Raw genomic sequence first — 12,704 nt, 5'->3', positions numbered from 1 at the left:
ATCAATCAACAATAAAACATTTTATACAAAATCAATTCCTGAAACAGAGAAAAATAATTAACACATAAAATTGAGGGAAATTAAAATCGCGAAGGGATATAAAAATCTCTAATTTCATAATAAAATCGCGAAGGGATACTAAAATCTCTAATTTCGTAATAAAATCGCGAAGGGATACTAAAATCTCTAATTTCGTAATAAAATCGCGAAAGTATAAAAATCTCGAATCGCGAAGGGATATGCAAATCTCTAATCTCAAAATTTAATCGCGAAGTTATGCAAAAATCTCTAATCTTGAAATTTAATTGGGAGGGCATAAAAATCTCGAATCGCGAAGGGATAGAAATAAAATCGCGAGTGGCTATGCTCGTAAAAATTCGAGCAAAACGTGACGATACATTTCGTATCGTTCAAAAAGCACATGTAAAATACAAGAAAATAATAGCGAGCATAGTGACAAATGACTGTCCATCCTAAGATGGACAGCCATTAATAGTTCCCCTCTTCTTTGGCAAATTTTGCCGGGGCTCTTCGGCATATAGCCTCTTCTCTCTTCGGCAAAGCCTCACAAAAATCACTCGCGAAATTTTACGGTAACTCGGACATTCTTAGTTTTCAATTACATAAATTCTCAATTTTGCTATTAATCTCCATAAACAGATAGCAGACAGTTTTATAAAAATAAAATTGCATTACTATCCATTTATTTCGATCGATAAGAAAATCGAAATTTTCTGTAATATCTAATAAGTTAGTGTGATAATCAAGAAAAATACTGAAAAAAGATATACGACCAGCGATTCTTAGAATGCGCTGTCCGTAAAAGAATGTCCGAGCAGATTATTTTATTTCACTGCACTTCACTTCACTTTATACTTCATTTTTGCAGTCGGATCTAGAACCCGACTGCGACTTACAAACTAAAAGGCCTGGCCTGAACGAACAATCGAGTTCAAGAGATATTAAATATATTCATATTTAATTTTTCTCATCTCGATTTTTCGTAAACCCCCCAGATGCAAGCATCTCACGTGTGAGAGAGGAGGACAGAGAAACGTGAAAGCTTGCTCTGGCCCTACCTACTTAAAACTAACTCATTCATACCAGAAGTAAGCTACCTGCCTGCCTATCGCTATATTTAAAAAATTGCAATGTCCACTCTCACAAAAACACACTCCACGGTTCTCACACATACCACCCGGGTGCAAAAAAGCCTAATCCTAGGGAGTACGTCCCGGGACGTCTCCGACACCCGAGTTCAATACAACATTCACACTCTAAGTTCATACCTTTTTGCTGAAATCGATCGACAATCGACAGTGAACATTGAACATATTTCATTTTTCTACTCTTTCGAATATTCAATGCAATATGTACATGTAATAATTTTAACTACTCATACAATTTTCTAACTTAATCAATTTATATAACTTTGAAATGACTCTACTTGCATTTTGTATGCATTTTCAAACGATTCGACTTGCATTTTGCATGCATTTTCAAATATAATTTTGCAAAATTTAAAAAATAAATCTACTGTTTAATCGACACAAGCTCCACGACCTAACCACACACACACGTGTAACTTGTGTCGATAATTCACTGTCAATTTGTCGATCGCCAAAACATCTTAAAACTAAACCGTGTCCACCTGCCCTAACCCATGCGAGTAGCATCTAAGCACGCGCATGAGTATAGAGCATAAAAATGAACACGGCCACATGTATTTTGACCTACCAGTTTTCTTCATGTGTGCTGAAAATCCTGAGCTAAAAGACATGATTAGAAACATGCTAATAAAGTGTCTTCCAGCAAAAATTCACTCTAACTTTAAAAAACTTTCAAAATGGTAAATGGAAGATCACTTTGCAAAAATCTAAGTATATCGGTAGTTTCATTCTTAACAGATTTATGATATCAAAGTAAATTTCTAAATGACTCAAACATTCACAAATAACTTTGATATCGGAATCTGTTTTTCGCGAAACTTTCTTGTACATATGTGTATTCAAAAAGAGTTCGCGATACAATTGAAAGTGAAAATAAAATTGAAAGTGACTCTAAAAGTAAACTAGCACGAAATCGGAGGGTCATCCGACTTCAATATACTAATTTTAATTTGATTCGTAAAGAAGTTAAGTTAAAACGCGATGTACAAGAAAACCCTGACCTGATCTAATAAATATAATAAACAGTTCGTACGAATTTTGCACGATCGTACAGTCGTGGTCACTATGCTCGCTCAAAAATATAAAATACAACCAGTTCCCGTGTCGCTTCGGACCATTCGTCCTACGACATGATGGGAACTGGAGGAACCATAAAGCATGCGACTCACCGATCGTTGACTTGCACCACTGCGATCGCTTTACCGGTAAAGCATCAGAGATTTGGACTGCTTTGGACTGCTTTGGCAACGTTTGGATTTGACAGTTTGTCCATTGGATTGGCAGCGTGACCTGTAATCATAGCAGGACAACAATTTAGTAACTGTCAATCAATTTGCATTTCGAGTAACGTATACATTTTTTAAACGCAAACAATTAATAAACAAGTTAAGCATGCATGCAGTACTACATTACAAAAACCAGTAATAAATTTGCGAATGTATATCAAAACGTATAGTCACTCAGTGAAACATTATAAAATATTCGAAAAAATATGTCAATGCACTTGAATAATTATTGTATGGCACAGGTTAAAACGTTTGCAAATTTATACCGAAACACATAGATAACTACATGGTAAAACACATTAAAACACCAGTGCAAGTATTCCAAAACATTTAAATAACCACTCCATAATACACACTAAAACACCAGTAACAATTTGTTAAAACATTTAAATAATCACTCCATAAAATATATTAAAACACCAGTAACAATATGTCAAAACACTTAAATAATCATTGCATAAAGTACACTAAAGCACCAGTAACACTATGCTAAAACACTTAAATAATCATTGCATAAAGTACACTAAACCACCAGTAACAATATGTCAAAATACTTAAATAATCATTCCACATAATACACTAAACCACCAGTAACAATATGTCAAAACAATTAAATAATCATTGCATAAAGTACACCAACACCCAATAACAGTTTGTAAAAGCACTTAAATAATCACTCCACAAAATACATTAAAACAGTAAAAAATTAATAAAACATTCAAATAACCGCACCATAAAACACGGTAATAAATCCGTATACACATGCACAATCACTTAAGGAAACACACTAGTAAAGTCACTGATACTTGTAGAACCACACCATAAATTTTATTAATACACCCCCATAATTAATAAAAAATAATTATTAAAGCACATTAAACACTAGTAATAACACATTAGGTACACTAATATATCCGTATATGCATGCAGGTAACACACTGGTTAAGTCACTGACACTTGTAGAATCACACCATAAAATTTGTTAATACACCCGCATATTTATTAAAAAATATTTATTAAAACACACTACACACTTATTAAAGCACAGTAGGTAATACAGGGACAAGCACAATATCGGTAAAGTAAACCCTTGACTCGTACCGGTAAGTGTTGACAGGTCCGATCCGACCTCCTCGACTTCCAAAACAAAACTGAGCAGCGGCGACCTCTTCAAGTGTAAGTGCGATTGGTAGTTTACAGTAGCCAATTAGACATCACGTAATCGACCAATAGATCAAATCGAAGTGCAGGAGTGATTGCTAGTGTACAGTAGCCAATCAGACATCATGTAATCCACCAATAGCGTGCAGCCACTCTCATTGGTTGCTGTATAATTATTCTAACGTCATATTTTTTATAATTTTATATTTTTTGGTAGTTTATTAACAAATTTATTGTTGTAATTATATAAATTTATTAATTTTTTTTAACTTAATCTTGCAGATATGTTGCCAAATGATTATTTATTAATATACATATATGTATACATATAATGTAATATAATGGGAATAATATGATGGAATATAGGAGATTATTATATTTGAAATAACACAAAAGCACAATAACTTTTAAAACACTAAATGAATTTATTATTTAAGAAAAACAACTTGGAAGGACCTCTTTGAATAACTATATTTTATACGTGTGAAAATTATAATATCAGAGAAACAATAACAAAGAAATACATGGATTTTATTTTGTTAACATGCATAGATCCGATAAAAATCGAGCGGTATCTTTTTCCTTTGCTCTTGCAACAAATATTGGTATTCATATAACAAATCGGCTGCAAACGTAAAAAATAATAATACTCATAAATAAATTTAATATTACTTTTATTATATATAATCTGTTGTATTATTTAACCCCTTTATTCTTTTTCCTGCAATTTTCTTCAGATTTATTTTTTTTCCCTTACTAGGGCCTAATGATACCTTATATTTCATCAAAGTGTATACGCTACTGAGGACTTCTACGGATAGCTTACTGCGCATGCACTGGGACTGCCCAACACTGAGATGGCGTAGTGTCGTTGGCGGGAAAGCAGCAATAAAGCAGCAATGAAGCAGCCGTTACGAGGTACGTTATACATATTTAATTATAATGGCATTTAATAATGGTGAAGGTGCCGTAAAAAAGCGTAGGATCCGTAGATTTAATTATGCATGGCTAGATAATGACAGTTATAAAGTATGGTTAAAACCTACTGTAGATAGAAGTAGAACGCTTTGTATCGCTTGTAACAAAACTATCAGATGTAGCAAATCCGATGTAGACAGTCATGAAAAAACAAATGTACACCGTAGTAAATTCGCTCGATATAAATGATAGCAATAATGACAATAATAATAATAATAATGTTACCGCGAGTAGCTTACTGCATATAGACAAAGTGAAACGAGCTGAAATTAAATTATCTGTATTTTTCGCTAAACATAATGCAGCATTTTGTACCATAGACCATTTAATACCGTTAATAAAAGATATTTGTACTGAACCCGAAGTTGTACAGGATCTTTTACTTGCTCGACATAAGTGTGCAAAAATTGTCAAAAATGTAATTGCTAAACGCAAAATTGAGAACATAATTGAGAACATGATTTTAATTGATGAAAGTACTGATATTTCCGATACAAAATTAATGTGCGTGCTGGTGAGATATATATCACCATTAGATGGTAGCATTGTAACTCAGTTATTAGAATTATTACAATTAGATGCTACCGATTATTCCGCGAGTAAAATTTTTCAAATTTTCAAAAATTCTTTAGAGGAAAAAGTAATTCCCATTAAAAATATTATTGGAATGACGAATGATAATGCGCCAGTTAGGATCAGCCGTAATAATTCATTTATGCCGCATTTGAAAGTAGAAGTTTCAGAATTAATTACCATAAATTGTATTTGCCATTCTTCCGCTTTTATAGCTAGTCACTCTTGTGACCAATTACTTTCGGGTTGTAAAAAGTTAATTAGAGGAGTTGCCGCTTATATTTCGGGCAGTGCAAAGAGATGTGCAATTTTGGTTGAATTCCAGGATTTTTTTGAAGTTCAGCGATTAAAAATTTTTAAATTATCAAATACTAGACGGCTTTGCCTCCACAAATGTATTATTAGATTCTTAGATAATTGGGACGTTTTAAAAAATTATTTCATTTTAGCAGCAGTAGAAGAGAAATCTAGTTTCGCGGAAAGTATTTTGGATTATTTTAACGACCCCGCGATTAAAGGCTATATACTTTTTCTTAAATATTCTTTACATTACAGCTTTATATGATGAAGGTAGACAAAAAATTAAAGATTTAACTTTTATTGTCAAACGTGTAAGTAATGTAATCAATGTAACAGAACTAGCTTTTGAATGGCGAATTTTACCATCGTCTTTTGATGACGACGATAAAAAAGAATTAATTGGTTTAACTTTACATAAAATGTGGAAACGTATTTTAGATGTTACAAATTTCGATGGGGAAAAGATGTTTCCAAATTTAATATATTTACATAGAGCTTCTATTTATTTTATTTTACATTATTTGTACAATATTCTTTTAGTTCCTTTTATTATTATTATTTTGTTATTTATTATTTTAGAATGCTATTGTGTCAAAGACAAATTGTGATATTTTAAGTTATTTTAAAAATTACATTTATTTACACTGTTATATTATTTTATAAATTCTATTATAAATTGTTTTTCAGTTTTATTCTTGTTGAATATTATGAATGTAATTTTTGTTTTATGAATACTGATAAGGTTTTGGCAGTTTTCCTTATCCTAGCAACAAATGTTGGTATTCTTTTATTGATTCTGTCCAATAAAATATTTTATTTTTATATTGTATATTTTGCGTACAGTTATTTTAATACCCTTCCTTTACATCTGCTCCTCAAATATGAAAATATGTATATAATCTAATCTTATCCAACCTATACATTCATATTTCACAACCAAGTTATACAAATTTTTGAAAAATAATGAGGGGTGATTAAGGTACCCCATTTTATTAAAACTTGTAGTTCACTGAGACTAAAATTGCCACGCATGCGCGAAAAAACCCGTCCAATATCTCATCACTGCCCACATCCTAAATTCCCTAGACCGCGGACGGTAAACGCAACACTAATAAACTTGTCGAGCATCAACGAACATTTACTCGTATACGGTTGTACACACTGTCAGATTAAGAATTTCTTTTGAAATCAGCTACAATGCTAGGATTCCCGTAAATATTTTGTGATACGAAAGTGAGGGGATTCTTCACATTTGAACAACTCCACATATTGTCAAAAATTCTTCAACACGATTATAAGCTGTGATTTTTTGTTCTTTAATTATTTTGCAACTTATGCATTATATAATATAAAACACAGGATAATAATTTCACGTAATTTTGAGATATTTAGATATATTAAAAGTGATATAAATTTTATATGGGTATAAATTTCACTTTTATTGCGTTATTTTATCAAAATATAATATAATTTTATATTTAAACGATAATAATATATTGAAGCTTCATCATTTCTCAAAATAAATTTCTAATATTTAGATAGTTATTTATGGAGATATTAATATAAATAAATGTTTGATAAATTTTTATAAAAAAAATGTATTTAATTGATGCGTAACAGTGAAAATTTTGTTGGCTTATATTATTTACAACTAAGGTAACTTTGATCGCTTTGTCTCCGATGTAAATATGTTAATGGCACAACAAGACGACTATCTTTACTTTTATAATATTCATTAAAATCTAATCTTACACTTAATAATTGTAAAGAGACATCTTCAGCTGATGCAAGCATTATGAGGAATTTCTTTACCCTATCCTGTAAACAAAAATTATAATACAGTTAGTTCTGAAAATGTCAACTTCAGTTTACTTATAATAATCATTAAACATTACCTGATAGGTCCTTGAAAGTAGTCTAAGCTGAATTGAAAGTGTATTCAAATATTTGGAAAAACCAGCTTGACGTTTAGCAATGTCTGCATTATCTGTACCCGAAAAATCTAGCTGACTTGGTGATGTGTATGTTATATTCATTGAATTGTTATCTCTCAATCGTGCCTCATATTCTAACGTAGCACGTGTAAGAAATGTTTCTTCTAGGTTTTGTAAATCCAAGATTGGACCATAAACAGAACGTAAATGGTCCATAAGTTCCTGTTAAAAATATTTTGAATGAAAATCTATGTGTATTTGTTTAATCTAAGTTTGCTTGAAAATTACTAACAATATGCAAAGATTGTAATAAATAAATTAGTATACATATATGTACACATACTTACTTGGGATTTTTCATCAAGCAAAGTGCCACGCCTTACTGCATCTATAAAATGGTTATGTGATGTAATTATGTCATCTAGAGATGCTGCTTGTCCTAACTGTTTTGCAAATGCATCCCAAGAACACTCAATTACCTGAAAATTTTGTAACCTGTTTATTTTCCGTTGTTTTAGTATGTTAACAACGTATTATTGTTTATAATTATATTGTATTTAACATGTTCTTTATTAATATGAAAGAATATTGTTAAAATTTTTGATCAAAGTAAAAATGTTTATTTGTAGTAAAATATGTATAGTAATTTATGTGAATTTGTAATCTTACCTCAAATAAAAAAAAATATTGCATTTGATGAACCAAATGAACCATGCTGCTAGTGATTAAATGGATATGAGTTTGAATTGATAATACTTCTGGCATCTTACTAAACATTTTAGCTGATGTTATTTGATGTTTCCAAATTGTAGATAATATAGATTCCATTCTTTTAGCTCTCCATAAAGCAAAAAATACAGTTTGATATGTTTGCCTACATGGTTCTAAAATCTATATAAATAAATTAGTTTAATTACACAAGTAATTTCCAAGCGTTTATAAAGATTTAAAAACTATACAACAGGCATCTTTTGAAATATAAGATATATCTCTTAATTTGTTAATATAAATATAATTTTATTAAAGGATAAAATTAAGCAACATTATAGAGAAAACGTTTAAAACAGTAAATAAAGAAGATAAATTATTAATGTAACTTAATTTGTAACTGTATATTTGTAAAATGAAAAGTTCTTAAATTATTTATATTTAATAATAGTTAAAAAGTATTTTATATACAACTCTACATATTACAGTTCGTGATATGTAAATTACTCAGTACAGTAATAGTTACTTCTAAAATTAATAATCTATTCATTTTTTAAAAGTTCTGATAAAGATATAAATGTAAATAAATATAATATTCAAGAAATTTAATTTAAATAAACATTCTTTTTTTTACATACCGTGCCAATGGGACCACCTACATTATAATCAAGAATAAAAACATCCCACCCCCTTTCATTTTCTGAAGGCGCTAATAACCTTACATCGAGCCTCCTCTGTATATCCAAATCATCTATTTTCGTAGCGGTAGCTCTTATTCCTGTTTCCAAAATAGAAGATATATTATGTGGATATAAAGAACTGGCTGGTTTATCTAATTCTGGCCTAAAAACAAAATAAAATTAAAAATAATTTTTTGCATACATATTATGATATTTAAAATACTAGATCACCAGAAAATTAATTTATCATATCACAGTTTTAAACTGATTTCAAACGTTTATATTTAAAGTAGATGATTTTGCAAATTTCTTATGAATAATTATTAAATGTTAGAGTTACTTACTCTAATAAGTGCATTAGATGCTGGATAAAATGTCCTTGTCCCAGTAAAAGATAACCCTTGATTGCATGCAAATGTTCCATTAAATGGTACTGTTTTGTTAACACTTCTACAACTCTGGTTGAAGTATCCTTATATGCTGTGTCCATCATTGTTTGCAACCGACCATCAGGATCCATATCAAAAAGAACATCAACTGCAAGAAAAATAAGTATTATTGGAAAATATGTATATATGCTCTTCCACTGATATAAATGTTATAAAAAATAATTACCTTTATATTCTTCACTAAAATTTTTAAACATTTCTGTATGCTTTCCCTGCCATGGGGTAAAATCTTTACATACTTCACGTAAAAAATTAATACTCTTTCCAGTTCCTAAAATTTTTTTAGCTTGCATTTTTGTGATAAAAGATGGTAACATACTGTTACGAACTTGATACTTCTCATGCCACATTCTATCCCCAGTAATGTCAGCACAAGTTTCAATGAAAAATTCTCTATATGGATCATCTAATTCACCATCGGCGATCCATCTTATTAACATATTGTATAAAGGTTCACAAACACTTTCCAAAATTCTTTTGACTAATTTTTTTACACTAGCATCACCATGATTACTAAATTCATATACTGCAGAAGCTAGTGCACCACCTTTCTGTCCTTGGCAAGTTTTTACTATACTTGCTAGCCATTTTAAAGTTTCTAAAGGATCATATGCCCAGAGGTGTAAATGGGACAATGTCACTCTGTATAATCCTGACTGTGATTGAACTCTATTACATATTTAAATACATCACTTACAATACTCTGATATAAATAATTATGTGTATTTCTACAATAAGTTACAATTAATACCTGTTTACTTCTTCCTGAATAAGTGCTATAAATCTGTAATATTCAGATAATTCAGAATGTAATGCTGCAACAAAGCTATCAGCCACCTGACCACTTGAAGCAGCTGACATTCTTTCTAATCCTTTTTGTACTATGTTGTGTAAGTAACCTAGTTCACTCAATCTTAATGTTGCTTGTTTTCTTGGTCTATCAATGCTAATCATTGGGTCAATTTGGAAACCATAACTGGAATCCAATTTTAGGATTTTTCCTTCAATACCTTGGAAGGAATATATGAGATCTTGTACTAATGCATCTTCTGAAATATATTCTTCACCATATATTTTGTAAGAGTTTGTTAAATAATCTCTTGTTGTTTTGTCTGCATTATTTATAGATACAATTTGTGATGGTGCATAGATTTCTGATGTTTGGCCTAAATGTGACAATTAAAATATGTCATGTAATAAACACATTAAATAATAGGAACTAAAACATTAATATAAAAAGTTTATATTATGGTATACTATAGGATGGTTTACAATATGTTATTTACCACTGGTGGATGCAGAAGATGAACATGAACCCAATTTTAAATCAGGTACAGAGAAAACTCTTTCTCTTAATTGTTCTGCTGACTGGCACATATTCAATAGAAATATAAGAATTCGTGCTCTGTTCTTTAATGGCTATAAAACGAATAAAAGTTTGTTTTTATAAATGGATTTGTACATGTAATTAACTTTTAAATAAAATACTACATTATCACATAATATGTAACTGTTTCAAATATATTAGTATAGATTCTAATATATACTTATTAATATATTATAAAATATTTTTTTTAATAATAGTTTTAATGTTAACAAGTAAATGTTAGCTCGAACAATTCTTAATCACAATTTATTATATTAAATTTATATCATACCCCAGTTCTTAGTTCATTGTATAATTTATCAAATTGTACAGCATCACATATTTGTAATTTCTCTTTTATCTGACTGGCTACAGTAATTTCATCCTCACGTAATGTTTCTATTCCTTGTGTTGATGATAATAATCCAAGTGAAAAACGCATCCATTTTCTAACTATTTCTAAAATAATGATTTAAAAAATTATTTAGAAGGATGTTAAAATTTAAATAATTTCTTTCTACAACTTAAAATACATTTACATTCTTCTATTTTTGTTATATCAATTATGTTCTTATAAAATCAATTCTAAAATTTAAAACAATGTTTAAAAATTGTATAATCTTATTACTGATAATTATCTACATAAAATTGTTTAATTTTATACTTTCATTTGAAATATTCCAATTTTGTAACACTAAATATATTATAAATTCTGGCAATTTTTACTTTAAATTTAAACAAGAAATATTATTATAAACATGAATATGTATCTGTAATAGCTTGTGTAAAATATTTGTGATAAGTTCAGATAGCCCTTTATTTTTAAATGAAATTAATTTTGTTCAGATTATATTGTAGTGTTTCTCAAGACCAATTTATCAATTTTTAATTTAAACATTTAATTTTAAGTAGCTTTTAAAATATACATTTTTTATATTTGCAATTTAGCAATTCTTGTTAAAATATCTAGGAAAAATAACAAAAATAATTTGTCCTCGTCAGAAAGTATGCCTCCTTATAATATATAATTTTCACACATACAATTTCTTGTATCTCCAATATGTTATAAAGTAATGGACTGTTCAAACTTATTTCAGATATCCTGTATAAACAACACAAATACAATGTATTAGAATATTTATATGTCAAAAAATAAATATTATATATTAATAGCCAAAGTTACTGAATACTATCAATCCATTTTAAAATCCAAATATTATTGCTATTTGTTGACACAAAGCAAATCAAGTTAATCATAATAAATTAATACATTTATTTCTTTAATATGCAACAAAATTTCATATATTTATAAGGTGTCAAATGATAATGAAATTATCTTTCCTTTTTTAGACTATATATTTGAAATTATGGTTGGTTAGTGTAAATTTTTTTAAAAATTAAAAATAAAAATTATAAATTACCTGGTTTTTGTTCTCCACAAAGTGAAATGATCATTTTTTGAACTAAATTACCTACAGTTTCTGCTTCTATCATGTTTGTATTTAATATTTTTTCCAAATATCATAAACAATTCAACCTGATTCTTATTTGACTCGAATAAAGTTTAAATACAAGCTAATACAAACTTATAATATTTAACATCAACGTTCAAATTACAAGAAATAAAAATGACACTATTCTATCATTCGTTTTACGAAAGATCATACTCAAATTGCGCATTACGGCTAACTTCAGTAAGTTCCTCATCAGTCAGTATAGTCACAAATAAACCTCTTTCACAATTTGGCTATATACAGGGTGAACAAAAATACGCGAATAAGGAGATGTTTATACATGGATCGTTTATTTAGAGTGGTGTAAGTCCATTTTCATTTACTTTGAGAAAAGTACAGGTTGGCATAAATGTTAATGAAAAAATATAGGTTAATTATATCAAGATTGGCAATTCAGCAGTTTTTTTGTAATTTGATTATGCAAATTTGTTTTAGGTGATTTAACAAAAATAATGTATATTCATGCAAATGGACTTGCATCACTTTCGAAATAATATGTAATAAAATTCACTACTTTTAAAATTTTTGAAAAGTAGCAAACATTAAAATGGAATTATTTTTGTTTTCAACTATTCTTTAAATTAGT

At 29.1% G+C, this 12,704-nt stretch overlaps 1 protein-coding gene across 2 annotated transcripts; it reads right to left on the bottom strand.

Moving 5' to 3' along the window:
• Positions 1-7,049: 7,049 nt before the first annotated feature.
• On the bottom strand, positions 7,050-12,295 carry Grip91 (gamma-tubulin complex component 3). Of its 2 annotated transcripts, XM_012287853.2 has the most exons (12): positions 12,026-12,295; positions 11,646-11,706; positions 10,897-11,063; positions 10,525-10,657; positions 9,990-10,404; positions 9,405-9,907; positions 9,134-9,326; positions 8,748-8,952; positions 8,071-8,292; positions 7,749-7,880; positions 7,363-7,623; positions 7,050-7,285 (listed from the first exon to the last, which is right to left on the bottom strand). In XM_012287853.2, exons 3-12 carry the CDS (start codon positions 11,044-11,046, stop codon positions 7,109-7,111), a joined length of 2,391 nt encoding a protein of 796 aa, XP_012143243.1. In that variant the 5' UTR covers positions 11,047-11,063; positions 11,646-11,706; positions 12,026-12,295; the 3' UTR covers positions 7,050-7,108. The 2 variants fall into 2 exon arrangements, with proteins under 2 accessions (XP_012143243.1, XP_003704473.1); XM_003704425.3 differs by lacking the exon at positions 11,646-11,706.
• Between the last annotated feature and the right edge of the window lie 409 nt (positions 12,296-12,704).

This window comes from Megachile rotundata, chromosome 8 (genome assembly GCF_050947335.1).
Source record: "Megachile rotundata isolate GNS110a chromosome 8, iyMegRotu1, whole genome shotgun sequence".
NCBI lineage: Eukaryota > Metazoa > Arthropoda > Insecta > Hymenoptera > Megachilidae > Megachile > Megachile rotundata.
The sequence above is the reverse complement of the archived record's forward strand: the minus strand, read 5'-3'. Positions and strand labels throughout refer to the sequence as shown.